The sequence below is a fragment of the Hipposideros armiger genome, unplaced genomic scaffold (assembly GCF_001890085.2).
Source record: "Hipposideros armiger isolate ML-2016 unplaced genomic scaffold, ASM189008v1 scaffold_1084, whole genome shotgun sequence".
In the NCBI taxonomy this organism is placed as follows: Eukaryota; Metazoa; Chordata; class Mammalia; order Chiroptera; family Hipposideridae; genus Hipposideros; species Hipposideros armiger.
In genome coordinates this window covers 122,963-147,784 of record NW_017732434.1, presented here as the reverse complement: position 1 = coordinate 147,784, position 24,822 = coordinate 122,963, and the positions used below count along the sequence as shown (strand labels likewise).

General features: G+C 35.9%; 1 protein-coding gene across 1 annotated transcript in view; it reads right to left on the bottom strand.

Moving 5' to 3' along the window:
• Positions 1 to 24,822, bottom strand: part of LIPI (lipase I) — a 51,346-nt gene that overhangs the window by 15,256 nt on the left and 11,268 nt on the right. The window contains exons 2-7 of the mRNA XM_019632149.1: positions 14,137 to 14,522; positions 12,010 to 12,118; positions 9,996 to 10,097; positions 6,013 to 6,102; positions 4,868 to 5,035; positions 2,611 to 2,712 (exon numbers count right to left, since the gene is read on the bottom strand). Of these exons, the coding sequence (XP_019487694.1) occupies positions 2,611 to 2,712; positions 4,868 to 5,035; positions 6,013 to 6,102; positions 9,996 to 10,097; positions 12,010 to 12,118; positions 14,137 to 14,522 (957 nt within the window). The remainder of the gene's footprint in view (positions 1 to 2,610; positions 2,713 to 4,867; positions 5,036 to 6,012; positions 6,103 to 9,995; positions 10,098 to 12,009; positions 12,119 to 14,136; positions 14,523 to 24,822) is intronic.

Below are 24,822 nucleotides of genomic sequence, written 5' to 3'. Positions count from 1 at the left end.
ACACACACACACACACACACACACACACACACACAAACACACACAAACACACACACACACACAGAGGAGTCTGTGGAGAAATATGAATGAGATGGGAGGATTGTATCAATGTCAATATCCTGGTAGTGATATAACATTCTACAGTGCGGTGAAATTTTACCATTGAGGAAAATTGGATAAAATGTACACAGGATTTCTCTGTATTATTTCTTATATCTGCTTGTGAATCTAAATTTAACTCAATAAAATTTTTCATTTGAAAAATGGACAGGCCAAGAAACCATCAACAAAACAAAGAGGCAACCAAATGACAGAAAATAGTTGGAAACAATGCCTCTGATAAGGGGCTAATATCCAAAAATATATAAGGAACTCAAATACAACTCAGCAACAAAAAGACAAACAATCCAGTTAAAAAATGGGTGGAGGACACTGAACAGACACTTCTCCCAACAAGACATACTAATGGCCAGCAGATTATGAAAAAATGCTCAATTTCCCTAGCTATTAGGGGAATACAAATAAAAACCACAATGAGATATCACTTCACACCGGTTAGAATGGCTATCATCAACAAGACAAGTAATAACTAGTGTTGGAGAGGCTGTGGAGAAAAACGAACCCTCATACACTATTGGTGGGAATGCAGATTGGTGCAGCCGCTATGGAGGGCAGTGTGGGTGTTCCTCAAAAAATTAAGAATAGAATTACCATATACCCAGCAATCCTTCTCCTGGGTATCGACCACAAAAAATCTGAAAACATTTATCCGTAAAGATATATGTGCTCTGGTGTTCACTGCAGCTTTATTTATAGTGGCCAAGACATAAAAACAACAAAAGTGTCCTTTGATAGATGATTGGGTAAAGAAGATATAGCATATATACACGATGGAATACTATTCTGCCATAAGAAATCATGAAATCCTGCCATTTTGCAACAACATAGATGGATCTTGAAATTATTATGCTATGCAAAATAAATCAGACAGGAAAAGTCGAGAACCATATGACTTCACCCATATGTGAGCTATATTGGGTTGTCGAAAAAATCATGATGCATTTTTGCAATGAAAAACATAGAAAAAATATGTCATGACTTTTCCGACAACCCAATAAAACTGAAAGCAACAAAGGAAAAAGACAAAACAAATGGAGAAACAAAAACTCATACACACAGACAACAGTTAAGCGGTTAACAGAGAGTCAGAAAGCAAGGGGTGGTAGATGAGAGTAAAGGGGGTCAAATATATGGTGATGGAAGGAGAACTGACTCTGGGTGGTGAACACACAATGTGATATATAAATGATGTATTATAGAACTGCACAGTTGAAACCTATGTAATTTTACTATTGTCACCCCAACAAATTTAATTAAAAATAAATGAATGAATGAATTAACTGACAAGCCCAATTCCGAATAATAGAAAACATCACTGATGTTTAAAGAATTATGATATCTTAAAATTGATGGCAACTGTGACTGTAAAACATTGACAATAACTAAGCTAAACACAGTTTTAAATACATTAATCTATTTTAAATATTTATACCCTGTTGCCTTACAGCTTCGTCCACGATCGCCTCCCCCCACACCAACCACTGACCTAACGAGGTCACGAGGGTGTGTCTCAGAATGCTGAGACCCAGTGGAATGATGTCAGTTATCTTCCTTTCTGTTTTCATGGCCGCGGTACAGCTGCACCATCCTGGGGGTTGTGTGTGTGGAAGTATGAAAGCACAGCAGGTGTTGGAATACAATGGGGCTGGTTGATGGAAAATAGCCATAAGGCACTTATCACACAGACTTTAGAAAAAAAAGGTTCACTTCTTTGAAGTTTCTCAATAAAAGCTACGCATTGGCCGGATTCGGGCTCAGTCCCAGAGAGGCTGCAGCCCTTTGGCCCCGCTTCAACTCTATCCTTGACTCTTTTGTTTCTTTAACCCTGTGCCACCCCTCTAGCTCCTCATCACCCTTGCTGTGCGGGACTCAGCAATACCTCAGTAACCAAGGTCAATGGCACTGGCTGGAAACTTTTCTCATACGATTCTTCGTATAATACGATTTACTTTTATTTATAAACCACTTCTAGTTTTTCATCTCTAAACAGAATAATTTTGCTCTCTTTGCTAGCCCTTCATAAATCTAATTATTTAATCTATTTCTTAAAGATTCTCTCTTGTTCTTCAATTAATTTCTCTTGTCTAACTCTAAATATATTAGAAAGATTATTTTTTATTTGCACTTTTCTTTATATTTATATAGTTTAGTTTCAGTTCCCAAAAGTGTGGTAATAGTGTAGATAGATGTCTTGAACTTTGTAACCTGTTATATGCTGACATAACTCTAAGAGTGGGGAGGGTAATCACACAAATTTTGGGGAAAAATAACAAGGACCTTGATTGTTTGGGAAATATATTACCCAAAGCATACATTCATTTTATCTAAAAAATCAAGTCCTTATTTGAACTCATACAATTGGCTCTTAACAAGTTTTAAAGTTCCTTGAAAGCATGATGTAATTTGAGTGGATAGAAAGAACATCTTGAATAAAATATAAATGAGTATTAAAACTAATCATCTGTTCATTTGATAAAAATGTCAACTTACTACAGAATGGGTTTTTGTCAGCAGTATCCAAAAACGCAATGGTTTTAAGAGATTTTTCTGCTCTTTCTTTTAAAATATCTTTCCACTGCTCAGCCTGAATACCTGGGATTTGAGAAACAGAACATTAGAAATTGGATTTCCATCAAATAGCTTACAAAAATTTCGAATTACTAAAGGAACTAAAGCATCAATGTATAATTATTGTTATTATTATTATTTTATTAATGGATTTTTATAACATTATTTTTCAAATAATTTCCATTTCTTTTAATTACAATAATAACTCTTAAACTGAAGAGTCACAAACAAATCTACTCCCTCAACAGATATCTTATCAGAGCTTAGCATATTCTATATGGCTACCGTTCACCTGTAGAAATGTTTACATTTGTAATACAAATTCAGAATTTTACCTGTAACTCTTTTTAGCAAACTCAGCAGAATAAATTGATTAGATAAAACTTGAATACAAATTTAGCTCCATGACTACAGCCCCAATTCTTCTATATATACAGTCATATAGACATGATATGCATATGTATGCATTATACATACTATATATGGCATAGATAGCTTCTATACACACTATATATTACAGATTAATATATATAATTCAGAAGGTACATTAAACGTACATATAGAATATGTATTATACACACATATGTATATTGAAGATGCTTCCCATCTCCTGTATTTGTCTGTTCCCACATTGCCACCTCCAAATTTGAGATCTGAGTGTAGTGGAAAGCATGCTTAACAGACTTCAGAGGTTTAATGCTAGTTCTCATTTGTGCCCTTAAGCAATCCATATGTTCACACTAGGTCACAATTTTCTTATGTATATGGAAAAGTGATGGGACCAGAAAAGCAATCTCAACATGAGGTCTGAAAAAAACTAATTCCACAGGGCTGGCCGAGTGGCGCGATGGTTAAGAGCTGGCTTGGGACACCAGAGGGCCCCGGTTCGAATCCCACATATGAGGGCCAGTGACACTGCCCTCTACAGCTAAGATGCTGAACAACAGCTCAACCTGGAGCTGGGCTGCCGTGAATCACCGGCGACAGCGTAGGCTGCAGCCCCTGCTGCTGTGGGTTGCCATGGGCTACTGTGTGTAGCCAGCAGCCAGCGTGAGCGGCCAGCAGCCGCAGTGAGCAGCCGTCCAGAAGCCAGCGACTGATCTGCCTCACCCGGGAAGAGCGCAATGATGGTGCCAACTTGGGCCAGTGAAGCAATGTCCTCCACAACTAGAATGAAGAACAAAACGACAGCAACTTGTCTGTTCCCCTTCCCCCAATTCCCAGGCACTGTACCCATCCCCCCAATTCCCCAATAAAAATCTTAAAAAAACAAAAACAAAAAAAAACCTAATTCCACAAAATGTCTCGTGGACTGACAGGATCTATTGGAAAATAAGTCTGCTGAAGCCTGAGTATTTCCTGTCTCTTCTAGTGATTCTCTGTGTACATTAGCATAAGCCTATGCTTTAATTCATTCAGCCTTTATAATTGCTCCCCATTTCACTGAGCGCCTTTGGCTTTGGACACATTGCTGGCAAATCCTGTCAAGCTACGGATTAGATGTTTACATACTCATGACATGCTTGGGGTCTGATATTCTCTTTAGGAAACCCTTAACAAACAGCCTCTGAGATCCCTTCCAGCTCTAACATTCTGTTTTTATGTGGAATCTTTTTCTCTAAATTTCTCACTGGCTTTCGTTATCAGAAATTGTAATACTTAACTGCTCTTACCAAGCTTTATCAATTTAGAAGTTGTGAACGTATGAGTCATGTCCACTAGCTAATAGCCAAGGAAAAGCTAACTACGGTTCGCACCTCTTCACTTGCTCCTAACACTTTCAATTTAAAAACAAAACAAAACAAACAACAACAACAAAAAAACCATCAAGTGCCACTAAGGATACACAAGTCTCTTTCTTTAGTGCAAATATAGATGGATGGTAAATAGACAGTGAAATCCTTTTGAATATCAAGAACAAGGATCATCATAAAGCTACCAAATTTGCCCACTACACTGAACACAGAAAGGCAGTTAATCAAGTTTCTCTTACTAAATATCTTTAAAATATATAGTTGGAAATGAACTATGTTCTCTGGTTGTTCCACAGGTACTTTTTTAAAAAAATGCTGACATATTTACAAATAAATGAAAGTTTCCAACAAAAAATACTAAGACAATTGTGTTACTCATTTTCCACAAAGAATCATAGTATTATAATTATAACAATCTCTCTTACCTAGGCTTGGACATGATTTTTTCTTAAAGTTCTCACAATCCATACATAAACCAGTCTTGTAATCTTCATATGAACGACAAGGAAATGAAATAAAATTGCACTTTGTTTCCAAAGTTGCCATGAACAAGTAAACTGCTCTCTGGTGGTCACATTTAATAAATTTTATTCCTTAGGCATCAAAAATCAAGTAAAAGAATTGTAGGTAATATTAAACCAAGTTCAAGTAAATTAGAGAAAAATTAAATATTAAGTTCTACTCAATACTATATTTTATGAATATTAAAGTGTTGGCTATAATGCATAGTGTTATCTCAAGCAGCTAAACAAACTGTACCATTGAAAATTTAAATTTAGTATGCCTTTTACATGAGATTTATAAGAAATTTTTCTAAAGTAATAATTAACACAGTAAAAATGTTCAATTCCAATAATTTAACAAATTCTACAAACACAGTGCTACAATACTTAATAACTAGTGTATTCATCTCTCTCTTCTAACCCATCACACTTAACATTTCTATTCAGTGTCAGAGATGACTTATGAAACCGGGTAACATTCAAACTTTATCATGTCCCTTTCCTTGCCCAACTTCTTATATCCGTATCCCTTTGATCAAACTTCTCCAGCCACAGTGGCCTTCAGCAAAGTGTTACTTGACCAGCTGCCACTGTAGAACTCAGAACATTTCTCACTGAGGCTCTGAAGTGAGCCAAATTCCATACCTGGAGCAGTTGCTGAGCTATTTATATACAAAACAACCAAGTGTAAGAGTTTACAAATCTGTGTTTGTACAGTACTATGGTGACAGTACAGATTAAATCCTGAGACCGAACTTGTGTTATATGCTCCTCAGCTATATGTACTTCGTCAATGACGTACAACGTCTCCTAATGTTTACAATTATAAACTAAAACTGCTGAAACTATAAAGTAATAAGTCTCATCCATGACCAAATGGGGTGTCTACTGGTAACCTTTATGAACTGAAAAGGATCAAATTAAACCATTTTTCACTAATAACTCTCCAGAATTATGGGCATTGGTGATCAAAATCTTGCCCACAGGTTAAGAGGGAAAAATTAAGTTGTATAACTTTTATCATTTTTGAAGCATATGTAATTCATTCAAAAATACAATTGGTGTACCTGAAAATATTGATTTAGGACAGCCAGGTTGCTCTACTCCTCCATTTGGATAAAAATCTATATGTCCCAAGGGTTCTTCAATGCCTAAAGCTGAGAAGAAAATCACCCCAAAATCACAAAATGCATATATTCAGGTCAGCAACACTTGTATAAAACAAAATCTCCTATAAAATCCATTGAAAGTGACTCTTTTAAAAGTTGACTTGAAATAAATGCAATTTTTAAGAAGATTAATTTTCCTGCTACTAATTCCTCAAATTAATGCCCCACGAAAATTATGTTTCACTAATTTAACACATTTACCAAGTACTGGTATGCTATGGGCCAATCGAAATTCTATGTAGTATGAATATATAAGTGAAAAAAAAAAGTGGAGCAAAAATTCTTATCGTGGTGGAATTATATTCCACTGGAAGGAAGGCATAACAAGTAAAAATATAGTATGTCAGATAATAAATGTTACAGGAAAAATTAAATAGAATAAGAGAATAGTAAGTCACTAGTGAGGGTAATAGGTCAATACTAAGTAATTTAGTTAAAGAATTTCCCAATGAGGAGGTGAGAGTTGAACAAAGATGTGAATGAGGCAGTGAGTCAAGTAGGTACTGTGTGAGCATCCCTGGGTATCCAAGGAAGCCAGGTAAACTAGAGTATCATGTGGAAGAGGGAGCACTGGAGAAAATGAAGCCAAGTCACTTAGGACCTTTTGGGCAAGATTCTGGATAATAATGCCTAGAACTTGGTGCTAGACTCACAAATTGGAAAACAATCTAAACATGCTGCTTCACCTGGAACAAGCTGGGCCAGAGTGACACAAAATTTGTAACTATGATTTAAGGGCTTCTGTATATCTGTAGATCCTTGAGGCCCTGGGAAAGGTGCAAATTCTGGGTCCATTACCAATATGGGTGTCTAACCCGGGAGGAGGGGGGGCGCGGGCATAGGAATGAAAGAGGGTAGCAAGTTCAAAATATTCAGGACTGTGATTAGATATAAAATCTGGTTGCCAAGTAAGACTGCAATGCCTTGGTTTGAGGCACAAGAAATTTCCTACAACATAATGAATGAACTATTGAAAGAGATGAGTGATAGATTTAGCATAACAAAGATAAATACTTGGATCTGATAGTAAGGATTAAGGTGTAACAACTTTATTTAATTCTAGTATGTAACAGAACATGTTAACAGCTAGTTTGGTTCCCAGGGTATGAAAACGCTGGGCATGTGCATTATGAGGGTGGGGATTCAGCTAATAAGGAAACACAAAGGACAACTTAGATGACTTCATTAGAACCCCCCAGAATTCAGGAAAGGATGTATGTGATTTGATTGTGTCGTGGTAAGGGTATGGTAACCAATCCCTCTGACATTCAATCATTCACTTAGTTTGTGGAATTTAAACAAGGAAAAACAGTCTCCTAAACAGGACCCCAAAAAAGTCCAATATTTTTGGAAATCTTTAAAATTTCCTCATATCTGAACTCAACATGAAATTTCAAGACTAAGAGTTTCAGGTTTGGAGCCATCATTTTCTCCAATCTGCCACTGAATTAGAATCAAACCAAGAAGACTGCTTGGGAATCAGGGAGAAGCAAAAGACATTTATTATTAAATTACAAACAGCCTTTGATTCAGGCATGTCATTTTTATCAGATGGAGGGGACAGGGCAGCTTGGTCTGCTTAGCTCATTCATTCCCTTGGTTTCAGGAAGGGTGGGAAGAGCAGATATGGCTCTTTAATTTTCTTTTTATTGTAAGATATAACACATACCTGCAGAAAAGAACATAAAACATGATGCTAACAACTGATTATTTTTTACAAAGCAAATAGCCACTTAGCTATCACACTTCTGTCAAGAAATCACACCTTCGAAGCCCCTAGTGTGCCCTTATCCAATCACCAGCTTCTCTCTTTCCTTTAAAAAAAATAAAAAATAAAAAAACTTTTATTTTAATAAAATAATTTATTTTCCTGTTCTTTACTTTCTAAGGATATTTCCCAAAACATTATAGTTTAGATTTTCCCTTTTTGAAAATATATATAAACTGACTCATATTTCATGTATGTTTTTGTGTCTGGCCTCTTTAGATTAGTACATTTGTGATATTAATCTATGTTGTCACATGAATATTTGGTGTCAAAAATCTGTTCCTCAGTTGTGATAATCATAAAAAGATCAATCAAAGGCGCCAACTATGTGGCCTCTAGTAGCAACTTAGATCTGATAGGCTGAGTCATCAAAGATGTTGAGCGTACAGTTGACCACCATATCCATGGTTTCCACATCCACAGATTCAACCAACAGTGAATCAAAAATTAAAAAAAAAAAAAAAGTTACTCTGTTACCAACATGTACTATGTAGTAAGGCCTATGATGGTTGCATCTGTACAGACTTCATTTTCTTGTCATTATTCCCTAAACAATATAGTATCACAACTATTTACATAGCATTTGCATTGTATTATGTATTACAAACAATATAGAGATGATTTAAAGTATGCAGGAGGTGTGTGTAGGTTATATGCAAAATACTACACCCTTTAATATAAGGAACTTGAACATCCGTGAATTTTGGTATCTGTGGGGATCTTGGAACCAATGCCCTATGGATAGGATACTAAGAGACGTCTGTATAAGACAATCCAAAAGAGTTTATTAGGAAAAGTAAAAAATGCAAACAAAAATAGTAAGTATGAAGAGCTAATTCAAAAGGCCATCGGCAGAATTGAAGTTGGGATGTCAAAAAGAAGAGTTCAAAGAGCTGCAGAGTAACTGGGCAGTAGGTGTGCTGTGTGTGGGAAGGTTAAGTTGATATAAAGAAGATTTGAGTGTGGGGTTATCATACTAGAACTATAAAACTTTGAGCATTGACTCCCTGTAAGATGAAGGGCAACTTAGATTCCAAAGAAGGAGCAGAATTGTTCACATTATAGGCTCAGCCCATTTAGCATGTAGATATAGAAGTTGAAAAATTGTCATCTATGGCACTTATAGCATTTATGTTTCTCACAAAATCACTGGTGTGGATCATCACAAGATAAACTCAGAGGAATATGAGAACAAATAAATTACCTGGACCAAAGAAAAAAAAAGCTGAGGAAACAAAGACGTAGGGGCAGTCTGAGTGTCACTTCCTCCTGTCTCTATCTTAGCATCATATCTTCCCCATGCCCACAACCACAACACACATTAATCAGAGCAACATACTAGTGAAGTGCAGGCTCTGTAATCAAAAGATATGATTTCAAATTCTGGCTCTGCCACTTACTGGCCTTGTGATCCTGGTCCTAGCTTCCTTATCAGTATAAAATGATGATAATGATTATTTATTTCATGGGAACTTAGAAGAATACATAATTAATTTACATAAAGCATTTAAAACATTACCTGATGTATAGAAAGTAGTCAATAGATATTAGTATCATCAGTTTCAAATCAGAGGGGATCAGGGCCATCTAAATTGTTCCTTGAAAGTTTCCAACATCCAGCTAAAACTATCAATAATCTGTTAGAGATTTACAGGAAGATAATTAAGAACAATATGAAGTCATTTCCCTTTAGGGAAAGGTATTCTCTAACTGTGCTCAGTTCTAGCTGATCTATATCACTACGAGAAAAGGAGTGGCGAGAATGGTAACCTAAATACATCAAGAACATGAAGCATGGGGGAAATTGTGATCAAATCAACTGTCAATAGCATAAATAGGATGAAGTATTGTTTTTATCAAATTTCAATTTTATAGGATGACATGACAGTTCTTGAAACCTAAAGAAGGAAAGCTGCAGGCAAAGTGAATTTGACACCACAGAATTTCATGAACTCCAAAAAATATTACTTTGGGGAAATATAATCAGTATATAATTACAGATTTATTATCACTTTATCCACTACGCTTTTTCCTCTTATATTCTCCTTTTCCTTAGTATCGACATCTCATTTTTGATTTTCAAATAATTAAGCAATAAATCCTGCATTGTTACCATCGGTATCAGAATGAATGACATCCACAAACTTTGCATCAGTGTAATCTAATCTGGCATTTGACGGTTTTCCAGAGAAGTTTGGTCCAGCAGGGTCAAGACCTGAAATTCAAGAAAGAAACTATCAATCTATTAATCAAGTCCTACTATAGTGATCATTAGATCATATGCTTGTATTATTATATTACATCATAAACATAATAAGCCTGTACAGTTTTAGCTTAAGCTTGTATAAACACAAATCTAAAGATAAATAAAATTGTATGTGTAGCAAGTACCTTCATTACATGAATAATACTTTTTACTAGTCTTCAGAGTTTATCAGCAATCTAGTGTTAAGCCACATTAGAGACACCTCAATAAAATATTGTAGGGTTTTTTTTAGCATTTTTATCTAAGTAATTAGAAACAAACTGGTAGAACTTTGATAATAAATAACTACTACTACTTCTGAGGGAGAAATAAATCAATACCATCCTGGTCCTATCTTGAACCCTGTTCCTTACTAATTCATCCTGGACCTATCTATAGGTCAAATGCAATTTGGGCTGTGGAACAAAACGTATTTATTACTGCTTTACATTTAAATAAACATTTATTTATCACTCATGTCTCATAAAAGTTTACCACACACACATAAGAAAAAATATACTCAAAAAGTTCCATGGAATATGGATATATTTCTGGTGTATTTGAAATTCTAAATAAAAATTCTAAGCACTTGACCTACTGGAGAGTAACAAATAAAGGAGGGTGGAGATAAAATTCAGCTCCTTAAGAACATCTATGCAACGGAAGAAACTACCATCTTAAAAAGATATTTGAAAAAGTAAAATATAATGTTGCTTATCTCAGGCCCTTTTATTTCCCTAGTTTATTAAGCCTCATTACAGAATGCGGGAGAACTTTCTCTCTTCCTATAAATTATTCTGATATATAATAGAGCCACCACATTTTCCAGCCTTGAAAGCCTTCATGATTCCTTGGCATGTGGAGCCATTCAAACTAGACTAATACTCATATGTGACGAAACAGACCTTAAAGTAGGATCACCACCAGTTTAAACAGAACTAGTATGGTGGTTGAAAGAGAATGGGCTTTTGATGTTAGTGACCTTTGTGTAAATTCTGGTTTAGCTGTCGCTAACTTTTTGAACCTCCCACATCGATTCAGTTACCCTCAGTTTTCACATCTGTATAATGGGAAAAATATTAAACATGCTCAGAGTAAGTAATGTATGTAAGTAAAGTAAGTAAAGTAAGTAGAGTAAGTAAAGTAAAAAGGTCTGAAAAGATCCTAACTATCTGTACAAGTTTTTCATCTCTTCCCTCCCACTTTGCTTAACTAAAAACTCTATTACCTTTTATTTACACTTGAAATAAGTTTTTTATGGACATAGACCTCCATAAATTTTAAAGAGTTAAATTGTTTGGGAGGAATACTATCCTTCCAGTTCTAAAATCACCACCATTCCTGAAGGGAAGCATGAAAATTCATTACTTAGATTTTCAGCATTATTTGGTTACCAAGCTTACTAGATGTGGTAACATTGTTAAGAAGGAATGAGGGGAATTGGGATCCAGAATCACTTAAGCTTGGATACCAACTCCTGATTCTCTCTTTTGGCATTCAAGTAAAATCTTCAAAAGAATTGAAATACATCAAAGTTTGTGAAAACTAAATACAATATATGTTTATATTTTTACTTACTACATGAAAAAAAGTTTTATAGTTAATGGGCCAAATTTTTCTCTGGATTGTTACAAAAATGTTTCCTCAACAGGGGCTGAAGAAATTGATCTGTTTCTTTTCAATTCCATAAGGGTAACTTAAGCTCAGTTAAGAACTAAACAAGACTTTAAAGTCTAACTAAAACAAAGACTAGCATTTGAGTATAACATACAAAAAATTAAATGTGTATCATTTCTAGTAATTATTGTACCAATCAAATTTTAAATAAAGTTATGATACTTAAAAGTATGCTAACACATTAATTTTATCAAAAATATTCTACCTGTTATTCTTCCAAGTTGACCGTGAAATTTCTTTCCAACAAATCCACTAATATGAGCCCCTAAGCTCATGCCTATGAAATGAAAATTATCAAGAGAAGCTCCATGCTTCTGCAATTAAAAATATAGTGTTACGATTTCATTTCAGGAAAATCACAAATCAGGCCTTGCACATCAATATTCTAAAATTTGGGGGTTTTTTTCTAGTTTAATCCATTTCTGAGAGATAGGAATGGGATTTTATCATTCAAAAAACTATATCTTTGCTCAACTTTTTCCACAAGAGATCTGATTTTTCTCTATTTTTTAAATGCCATTACATTTTTATTAAAAAATTTAAAAATCTTTGTCATCTATTATCCAGAAGAGCACATGCAAAATAATACATGTAATTAGTAAAACATTTTATAATAATTAAATACCATTGGATACTTACTTTGCACTAACTGCCTTGATAAGTGCTTTATAAATCTCATACTTAATATTTACAATATTCTTGTGAGTTACTGCCTAAAACTGTTCCTAGAACCTATTAAATGCTGAATAAATATGGTTTAATAATGAGTTGCCCAAAGCCACATATACTTATTACTATAAGGGAAAAAGATAGACTTCAAGTCCAGGTCTGTTTAACTCCAAAATATATACTAATCTGCCTACCTGTTTTAGCTGATCGGATTGGAAAAATTCTTGGAAGACTGAACAATGTAAATAATCATCCTCACTTCAGAGATGATACAATGAGACTCAGATTTTAAGTGATTTCCCTGGATCACAAGCTGGGGAGTGATGGAGTCAGGTTTTTCAAGCCCAAGTTTTTAACAATTCTCAAAGTCTCACTTTCCCAATCCCTGTGGTGTCGGGGACATTAGAAGCTTAAGTGAGGGAGAATTTCTTCCTCCACACTCTCAGGAAACAAGTCATGCTCTCAGGAAACAAGTCATGCTCCAGTCTACACAGTGACTCATCTGATAGCTTGGAGAAAGATGTGGAGCATTAACTGCTCATGAGAAACTAGACTCAGGCTTTCCAAGCACAGGATAATAATGTTCTTCAAATTTTTCAAAGTGATGCCCAGAAACCTGAGGGAGTATTACTTTCAGTGTTAGCACAACTGATCTTTTTATCCCTTTGTAATACGAATCCTTTGCAAGCAAAGGCACTCAGAAATTTAACTAACACTATAAATTTTCCTATTTAACATTCACATTTCCCACACTTTAAGGTACATATTAATTGAGAAAAAAAGCCACTGCTATAAGGAAAAATCAATTATGCAATTTACAAGCTATCAGTAAGAACAAAATCTTGTTCAAAATCACACAGATGATAAGAGATGGATTTGGTCTTTGAAACCTTCCAGTCTGACTACTAGTCATTACATGTAACTACTTCTTGGATGTGTTATGCTTGCTCAGTTTCAGCAGGTGCTTGGGAGTTCAGCACAACACAACTCAAAGGCAGATTTCAAGCTCAGAAATACCCCCAAATCAGACATCACCCTTCTTTCTCTCAAGTGTCTATCACCACCACCTCTCTTTGGAACAAGCATGGATCGCCCTATGGGTTACTTAGTAAACAAAGATGACCTAGAACTGTCCTGAATTTATTTGACCCATCCCAATCCTGGACCTAAATCCTGGGCAAATCTGTATGAAACTGAGACCTACCTCCAAGGTTCCCAGTAGTATGCTACTTTTCAAGCTGTTTTTCTCTCCCTTTTACTATTGTACACTATAAACACATTAGCTATACCTTATAAAAGGTATCTGAAGAACCTAATGATTATATAGTTTATTCCCTCTGTCCACACAGAATCACTGACTGCCTTTTCCTTAAATCTGTATAGGTAAAGTTTGAAAAATTAAAATGTTAAAAGATTTTTAAGATAAAACACAATAACATCATCTTTAAGATAATTTTTAAAAATCAGACAGGTCATGTCTAGGTGTAGAATTACCCTTCTATACAAACAAAGATGACTGCATACTTTAGCATATCAAAGCAGTAATTCTGAATGCTATGGGAAAAAAGCACTAAAAACACATTCTTTTATTACCACTTCGTGGTATTGCATAACACACTGTATATTGCATAACATATATATGTACATAAAATTCCAGACTTACCAAAAGCCTCTGAATGCACTCACTCAAAGCCGCACTAACTTTTCTGGCATTTTTAACTGCTCTATTATAAATAAAAGTTGTAGCACCCCGGTTCCAGTCAACTACAATTACATTTATATCATCTTGAATCAACAAAATCCTTCGAAAGTTCTGAAGCCAAGCTGGAATGGAGCCCGTCGGTCTGTATCCGTGAATAAGCCACACTGTTTTCTTGTTCATGTCAAAATTAATGCTAAGTGAGTTATTCTGCCCAAACAGTGGCTCACCACAGCTTAGGTTGTTCCTTGTATACATTATCAGAAACATCGCAATTTGGGGCTTAAATAAATCTCTGAAGGAATCCGTTACACTTAGCTTTGAGAATTTAAGGCATGGTCTTTTATTCTCTGAAATAAAAAAACAATTCAATCACGGTGAGTACTGGGATAGTATTTGATTTGATTCCTGTTGCTGATGCAAAGAACAGAATTCAACTCAGAGGGTGGCGAGGATTTCATTTCATTAGCTCTTCAACATAATTTACAGATCAACTATGATATTTAAGTAATTTGTTGATTATGTAGAAAGACTTTTTGAACTAGAAGTACTAAAAGTTTAAAATAGAATATAGAAATAAATGTGGTTAATTAAAAAAATAACAATTATTTTCACCTGTACAAAATAGCAATTGTGTTAGTAAAATTATTAATATTATTTATAAAAAAAGTATTATGCACAGTAATAAAAGTAGATAATTTGATGATGAACTTTAACAGACTTTCTTTAGAAGAATACTTATATATGGATAATAAACATTAGAAAAATATATATTTTACCTGACTAGTGATCAAATAAATACAAATCAAAACAATAAGGTATCATTGTCTTCCTATCAAATTAAACAAAATAGGAAAATCCTTTTAATACTCAATAATTGTGGGATAAATGTAACAAATATTCATATACATGGATGCTGAAAGCATAAGTTGATGCTACACCCTTTTGACATTTTATATGTGTGTGTATACCATACACGCTTATGCATAATGTTGAAAATATTTATTCTTCCTGATTTTCTTTCTAGGATTTATATTAATGAAATAAACAATTGTATTAAATGTGAAGGCATTAATCACAGGATTATGCATAATCACAAAAAAATATAAAACCTTACATATCATCTTATAAATATTCTCATCCATGTGTGCATCCAATCTATCTATCTATCTATCTATCTATCTATCTATCTATCTATCTATCTTCCTACCTGTCTATCTATCCATTCATCCATCCATTCACCCATCCATCCATCCATCCATCCATCTATCCTAGAAGGAAGTAGAGCAGAAAATAAATAACTAAGCCAAATCAATAGCAGTAGCCATTGCTAGGCAGTGAAACAATGGCTGCTTTGTATTTTCTTTTTCATAGCTTTTCAGAATTGTAATTTTTTTTCAAAATAAGTATATAATAACATTTTTTAAATGAGAGTATATATTCTTGCTGCTTCTGAAAGTTTAACTTGGTGAAAAGATTTGGGAAATCAATTTCTTGATATATATAAAAAGTTCACAGAAGCTGTATTATAATTTATGCCAGTAATTCCACTTCTAAGAGCTTATCCCAAGAAAATAGTGCCAAAATACATTAAAAATTAACTAATATAAGTTACTTTAATACTACAGAAATAGAAGTGACATAACTGCCCAAAAATAATGATTTAGGTAAACTACATATATACATATCTGATAAATAGAAATACATATTTTAATATATAAATATGTAATACATATTTGATAAACCATAATAACATGCATTAATATTCATTAACTGCAATCATTCTGTTTGGAGAGTGTATGTGTGATATTATCACAATTATTTAGAAGAAGATATAGGAGGGAGGCAATAAAGAAGAAGCAAGACCTACGTTCAATTCCCAAGTTAACAACAGAGGTACTTGGACAAATGAAAAACTTTGATACTTCATTTGTTCTAAGTACTAGGGAATGAGGAAGTAAAGAGAAAGAATAAATCAAACCACAGTGCAATATCAGTGATTACTACACTGTACAAATTGTGTAAGGAATTGTGTACATCCACCTTCCCATAATCTGGAACTATGAGAATGCAATGCAATCAATGCATCCAAACTGCTGGTTCATTCCAAGCCAAGGTAGATTTTACTTGGCCTTAGAGTGATTAATGAGGAATAAACCAGTAAGATCCCAGTTAGAAGACAAGGGAAAGAACTCACCCAAAACAATCAAGAGAGAAATCTATTCTCTATTACCAGATGTAGAAGTAATTGCAGAAAACTAGAGCACTCTCATTAGGATGCAAGAAAAATCATTCCTCAAAAGAAGGAACAGGAGGCCATTAAGAGAAAATTTATTGAGGTAGAAAATAATAGGATAAGATGAAACATGAAATGAGATACTCCAATTCAGGAAAAGTACAAACATAATTGCAAAATAAAAATTACATTATAGATGCTAAAACACACGTGGAAAGTTCACTTTAAAGTAAGAATGGAAGACGAAAGAGATTAAAATTATAAAAGGAAATATAGATATGGGATAGGCAATGATGATTCAAATTAAAAATCGTCAGTGTTCCCTTGGGCACGGGGGTGAAATTTGGGGAGGGACAGAGTTGGGTTAGAAAACTTAAGGAAATAATTGCATACCAGGGTGTGTAAACTGAAAAGGTTCATCATAATCTAGGGAAAATCAGTTAATCACACTCACCAAGAGTCTTCCTAGAAACTGGTTTGGATTTCAGTGAAAGCAAAAGGTATCCTAAAAACATCAAGGTAGAAAATCCAGGTTACATATAGAGGAATGAAGTTATGACGACTTCACATTTGTCTCCTAAAATAATACAGCAGATATATAAAAATGTAATGAATAAAGATTATAAATAGGAAAGTTTGTGGTCTAATAATTTTGTAGTCTTCCTAAAGTACACCACTCATAAATTATATAGTACAGTTTCTGATGTAAGCACTGTTAAGTAAATGCTAGATTTATTGAAAACAAAGTCCATAGAAACTCATAATATAAAAAGATTGAAAGTGAGCAGGGAAATAAGTCAGACACAGATATAAGTATAAAATGAGTAAAATATATACATGCAATATGAAAAGATTCTCTTTCAGATGTTCGGTAAGAATATTTAAATATTAGTATAAGTCAGTGTACTAATAAGATGGCAATGTAGGTTAAAAGAAGTGTAAAGGAAGTAAATGTGGTATAAAAATTCCTTAATTAGGGGATTTAAAAGTCAAATTTTTAACTTTAATGAATAAATAACTATGGGTTTCAAAAGATATTGAAACCTTAAATGGTAAGCAGTACACTATATAAAACAGTGCACAGGGCCGGCCGCGTGGCGCGATGGTTAAGAACTCACTTGGGATGCCAGAGGGCCGCGGTTCGGATCCCACATATGAGGGCCAGTGACACTGCCCTCTACAGCTAAGATGCTGAACAACAGCTCAACCTGGAGCTGGGCTGCCGTGACGGCGAGGCTGCAGTCCCTGTGGCAGTGGGTTGCCATGGGCTACCGTGTGTAGCCAGCAGCCAGCGTGAGCGGCCAGCAGCCAGCGTGAGCGGCCAGCAGCCGCAGTGAGCGGCCGTCCAGAAGCCGGCGACTGATCTGCCTCGCCCGGGAAGGCGCAATGATGGTGCCAACTTCGGACAGTGAAGCAACGTCCTCCACAACTAGACTGAAGAACAAAACGACAGCAACTTGTCTGTTCCCCTTCCCCCAATTCCCCAGCACTGTTCCCATCCCCCCAATTACCCAATAAAAATCTTAAAAAAAAAAAAGTTAAAAAAAAAAAACAGTGCACATAACTTTGTACACACTAAAAAATATAAAAGCATAGAAAATGGTGTATATATACCAAAGAAAAAAATAAAATAGTAAAGGAAATACAGAAAGTAAAAAACAAAAGAAAATGATAAAACTATACTAGAGAAAAAAATCTATAATATATAAATAGCTATATAACTTCATAAACCCTGCTTATTCAAAAGCATGGAATCTCAGCCTTCAGAGTAAAGAAAAATGAAACTTAGGTATAAGATATTTGAAAGAAGCACACAGGAAATTTTAAATAGAGGGGTGAGCATATTCTATTCAAAATAAAATGAAAGAAAGTAGGTTCATGTACTGGATTTAAAATGATGACTTCAAGTCATCAGACTTTCCTGAATCCATTCCATTTGCCTTGTTATTCTCCCATCGTAAGTAGGAAGATTTGCCCCACTTCTTGCTGTGGGTGTAAGTAATGTGGCTTGCTCTGGAAAATAGGACCTTGGTAGGTAATAGTGAAAGAGGTTTGAAATGGGCTTGCATGTTAAGGCTTGGCCTCCCTCACCTCTGCTATCTCCATGGTTTGGCCTGCTAGAAGAGAGTCAGGTGTAAAACAGCTAAGTTCCCCAGTTGTGTTGGTCTCCCCAGCTGACAGCCAGTTAACAACCAAACATGTGAGTGAACCAAAGCAAAACGAGCAGTGCCACCTAACTCCTTACTACCTGACTCCACAAGTGCGAGTAGTAACTACTTTATGTCAAATACCACTGAGGGTCTGGGTTTTTATTTTGTTTTGCTTTGCTTAGCTTTATTGTGAAGTGGAAAATAGGGAGTTACTGCTTAATAGGTACAGATTTTCAGTTCAGGAAGATGAAAAAGATCTAGACGTAGATGGTGTTGATAGTGTATATATTCACAGCAATGTGAATATACTTAATGACACTGAACTGTAAACTTAAAAATGGTTAAAATAGTAACTTTATGTGTTTTACCACAATTCAAAGAAAAATGTACAGAATCCAATTCCTGTCATGATGAATATCTGATTCCAGACTTACCTTATTTCCGTAAACAACTAGAACACTGGATAAAACATATGCAAGAAAAATAAGTTTAGACATTGGACAAGAAGCATAGGACAGTGATCCCTGAAAGAAGGGAAACAAATCATTTGAACCCTATAACTAATACTTTCTGCCTACAGGTAGTTTCCACACGGCAATGCAGGAAGACTGAACCGAAGGACAGCATGGTGGTCTTACTGAGTTGGGGAAAAAGACCTGGAGGTTGGGGAGGCTGAAGCAATTAGAATTTGTTTTGCAGGGTGCCACAAAGGAAGGAGCCATGTAGGGGCAGAACTCTGAAATCTGCAGGGAGCTCCCCTGAGTGGGTTGCAAAGAGCGGTAAGCTGAACAATTCCAAAGGTCACAATGGTCTCGGACACAATGAAGTTCAAACTAGCCAGAGTGGGATGAGTTTAATGAATATCATGGCTATTCATCAGAGACCCTAGAAGGCTCAGACAGTTTTAAGGGATCTAAACTAGCTCTAGGATAAGAGATCATCCTTTCTCCCTCTCATTCTCTCAACTATACTTGCTTTGATTCAGCTTCTTGCTCTGGTGGGCAGCAGGCTATTTATATTAAATACTGAGAGAAAATATTAGCAATTCTGAGGTAAGAAAAGGTTTCTCAGACAACATTAAAGTTTAAGTTGAAACATAAAAGAAAAAGTGATAAATTGGACACTGTCATAATGAAAATGTCTGTTTCTAAAAGGACACTGATAAAAATATAAATATATAGACTTTCAATATGTAAATATGAACAGTACCTGTATCCAGAATACTCATATGTCAGTGGTTGTGTGTGACACACACACACACGTAAAACAATAGCACAACTCAATTTTTAAAATTTGTCAAAAGAATTAAGGACACTTCACAAAAGATGGAGCTGGTATAATGGCCAATAAGCTCATGAAATGCTCAACATCATAGGTCATTAGGAAAATATAAATTATACCAAAGTAATGTACCACTACACACCTATTAGGATAGCTAAAATTAAAAAGACTGACAAAACCAAGTATTGGAACAGATGTAAACCAATTTGAAGCAACCCACATTACTGAGGGAAATGAAAAAAGAATGCAATACATACTTTGGAAAACAGCTTAGTAGTTTCTTATAATTTTAAATATGCACTTACATGACCCCCAAAAATTCTCTTCCAAGTGTTATCCATAAGAAATGAAAACATTTGCCCATGAGATTTACAAGTTCATAGAAGTTTCCCCCCCACATAGGACCCCAAATAGATAAAGAATCTACATGTCAATCAAGAGGAGTATGGATAAACAAATTGTGGTATATCTGTATAAAGTAATACTACCCAGTCACATATGGAAAAACCTTGATAAATTTGAAAACATTATTCTGAGCCAAAGACTCATGAAACAGAAAAGTATATATTGCTTGATTCCATTTATATGAAATTCTGGAAAAGGGATATCAAAACTACAGTATCCAAAAGCAGATCAGGGTTGTTTAGAACTAGACATGGGAAGGGGATTAAATGTAAAGAATGAACTTTTGGGGATGCAGTAAATATTTATATTTTGATTGATATGACTGTTATATACCATATAAAATATGGTGAACATATTTTTCAAAGCTCATCAAAGTGTACACTTAAATGAATGTACTTTATCATATATAAATTATACCTCAATAAAGTTAAGTTTAAAAACTTACAGCATAGCCAAAGTCTAATATTTTTACAATGCACAGAAAAAGACAAAGCTTAACAAGTCATTTTTAAAAGGTAGAATAACTCTAATATCAAACATAACAAGGATAGGACTGCAATTAATAAATAATAATAATAATAATAATAATAATGATAATATGAACCAAGCCACTTTAAAATGGAGTTGGAGCTGCCATCCTAGAGGAACTGTTTTGCAGGTCTTACTCCTCAAACCTCTGGAATGTTAAAACAGGGCAAAATAACCTTTGGACTAGGCCTAAAGCAGCATTGTATCTCAAACAACTATTTGCAAAGATAATAAGAAAACAAAACATGAATGCTGTATTAAAAATTAAAAACATTCTTTAAAATTAATTTAGCTTATCTACATCCATAGAAATGCCTTCCTTAGTTGTAGTAGAGATGGCGGAGTAGGTAAATGCTGCGCTCACCTCATCCCATTACCACATCAAAATTACAACTAAACTATATAACAATCAACCTGGAGCCCCATCTGAAGACTAGATGAACAGAAGTCCTGTAAGTAAAGACATATAGAAGAAGTCACATCGCTAATGGTAGGAGAGGCAGAGATGTGAAACAGGCTAGCCCAACATGTTGGTAATTGAGAATCATGAGAAATATCTCAGCTGGGGAGGTCCTCCCTGAAGAAGGAAGGGTCCAAGTCCCACACTGGGCTCCCGAGTCCAGAGCACCAGCTGCAAGAAGAAAAGCCCCCACAACATCTGGGAAATCAGTGGAGATTCTGTTTGTCCAGGTGAGACAGAAGGCTGCTGGAAACACAGGCATCCTCTTAAAAGCCCCATGCACAGACTCACCAGCTCACAGGTACTCATACACCCTTGGCTCCAATGAAGGGACAGTGGCTGGAGGGAGGGGGTGCCAGAGACATATAGGGAGAACCTGAACTGTGTGACTTCCAAATGAGCTCTGGAGGGACAGCTGCCATTGTCCCTGTATTGAGCCCACATACCACATGGCCAAATCTGAATCTGAATTAGCCTGGTGAACACCACTTGCTTCACCCTAGTAACTCCCTGAAACCCTACTTTACCAAACTCCCCTGCTGCCCCAGGCTCTTTCTGTGACTGGGTGTTAGGGGCAGCCTGCAAGCTGCTGTAGGCCTCAGTGTGTCCTGTGCCTTTTGCTGACTGGCTTCAGGCAGAGTACTGGTGACAACTGGCCTCAGTTTGCAGTGTCGCCTCTCTCACACATCTCCAGGTCCAACACAGGTAATTTCCAACCACCAATCACTTTGTAACTCCCACCAGGTAGCCTGGGGCTGGTCACAGGCAGCAGTTGACTTTGGCCTGCACAGGAGCCCCTCCCAGGAGGGCCCCAAACCAACAAACCTCATAGCTGGCTCCAAATCACAACATAACACCATCTGATTAGCTACACAAGCAACACACCAAAAGAATGATCTCAGCAGGCACCAGAGTCCACTTGGGTGAATCCTGCTCCATGGGGTCAGCACCTGCACAGCAGTTCATACTCTGTGGTCATGGCCAATCCTTATAGCCACTCAGCCAAAGGATCAACCCCAACCATTGATGTGCCAACAGCCATCAAAGCTTAACTACAACAGGAGGACACATACAAATGACACAGAGGACACTCCTAGAGCACCTAGCTCAGTTAATCAGATAAACAGTACCACTGGGCCCCCAGGGATCACCTACTAAATAAGGTCACACCCTACAAAGACTGGGAGATGTAGTAGATCTACCTAACAAATAGAACTATACAGGGAGGCAGCTGAAATGTGTAGACAAAGAAATATGTTACAAATGAAAGAACATGAGAAAACCCCATAAAAAGAGCTAAACAAAATGGAGGCAAAAAACATACCAGATCCAGAGTTCAAAACACTGGTTATAAGGATGCTCAAAAAACTCAGGGGAAGAATTAATGAACTCAGTGAGAACTTCAACAAAGTGACAGTAAGCATAAAAAAGGACATAAAAGCCATTGAAAAGAACCAGTCAGAAATGAAGAATAGAATAAATGAAATGAAAAATACACTAGAAGGAATCAACAGATTAGATAAAATAGAAGATCGAATCAGCGATTTAGAAGACAAGGTAGTGGAAAACACCCAATCAGAACAGCAAAAAGTAAATAGATTAAAAAAAAAATGTGGGGCCGGCCGAGTGGCGCAATGGTTAAGAACTCGCTTGGGATGCCAGAGGGCCCCGGTTCGGATCCCACATATGAGGGCCAGTGACACTGCCCTCCACAGCTGAGACGCTGAACAACAGCTCAACCTGGAGCTGGGCTGCCATGAGTCGCCGGCGATGGCGTAGGCTGCACTCCCTGTGGCAGTGGGTTGCCATGGGCTACCACATGTAGCCAGCAGCCAGCGTGAGCGGCTGTCCAGAAGCCGGCGACTGATCTGCCTCGCCAGAGAACAGTGCAATGATGGTGCCAACTTGGGCCAGTGAAGCAACGTCCTCCACAACTAGACTGAAGAACAAAACAACAGCAACTTGTCTGTTCCCCTTCCCTCAATTCCCCAGCACTGTTCCCATCCCCCCAATTCCCCAATTTAAAAAAAACAAAAAAAAAAAACAACCTTTAAAAAAAAATGTGGATAGTTCAAGGGACTTCTGGGACAACATCAAGCGTAACAACATTTGCATCAGAAGGAGAAGCAAGAGCGCAAGGGATTGAGAACTCATTAAAGAAATGACTGAAAACTTCCCTAACGTGGCACAAAAAATAAGACATACAAGTCTTGGAAATGCAGAGTCCCAAACAAGAGGAACCCGAAAAGGTCCACACAACGATATGCTGTAACTCAAATGCTAAAGGTTAAAGACAAAGAGAGAATCTTAAAGCAAGAGAAAGGCAGTCGGTTAACTACTCGGGAGCTCCCGTAAGACTGTTAGATGATTTCGCAACAGAAACTTTGCAGGACAAAAAGGATTGACACGAAATATTCAAAGTGATGAAAAGCAGGGAACACAACCAAGACTATTCTACCCAGCAAGGCTGTCATTTAAAATTGAAGGAAAGATAAAGAACTTCCCAGACAAGAAAAAGCTAAAGGAGTTCATCACCACCAAACCAGTATGTTAAAGACAGTTCTTTAAGAAAAAGAATGGGGGGTAGAAAAAGAACATAAATATGAATAGCAAAATGGCAATAACTATGTACCTATCAATAATCACTTTAAATGTAAATGGATTAAATGCTCCAATCTAAAGACATAGGGTAGCTGAATGGATAAGAAATCAAGATCCATACATATGCTGCCTAGAAAAGACCCACTTCAGATCGAAAGATACACACATACTGAAAGTAAAGAGATGGAAAAAGATATTTTGTACAAAAGGAAACAAATCAATACAAAATGGGTAGGAATACTTCTATCAGACAAAATAGACTTTAAAACAAAGGGTATAATAAGAGACAAAGAAGGACATTTCATAATGATGAAGAGATCAGTCCAACAAGAGGGTATAATCCTTGTAAAGATTTATATACCCAGCATAGGAGCACTTAAATATATAAAACAAATATTGACAGACATAAAGGAAGAGAGCAACAGTAATAGAGTCACAGTAGAGGACTTAAACACACCACTAACATCAATGAATAGATTTTCCAGACAGGAAATCAACAAGGAAACAGTGGCCTTAAATGACACATTAGAGCACATGAATTTATTTAATAATTTTAGATCACTTCACCCCAAAGCCGCAAAATATACATTCTTTTCCAGTGTACATGGAACATTTTCCAAGATAGACCACATGTTAGGCCACAAAACAAGACTCAATAAATTTAAGAAGATTGAACTCATACCAAGCATCTTCTCCATCAACAATAGTATGAAACTAGAAATCAATTACAAGAAAAAAAATTAAAAGACACACAAACACATGGAGGTTAAATAACATGGCATTAAACAATGAAAGAGATGAAGGAAGAAATCAAAAGATACCTTGAGACAAATGAAAATAAAAACACAAAAGATACTTTGAGACAAAAGAAAATAAAAAGACCCGAAATCTATGGGACACAACAAAAACAGTCCTAAGAGGGAAATTCATAGCAATACAGGTCTACCTAGAAAACAAGAAAAATCTTAAATAAACAATCAAACTTTACA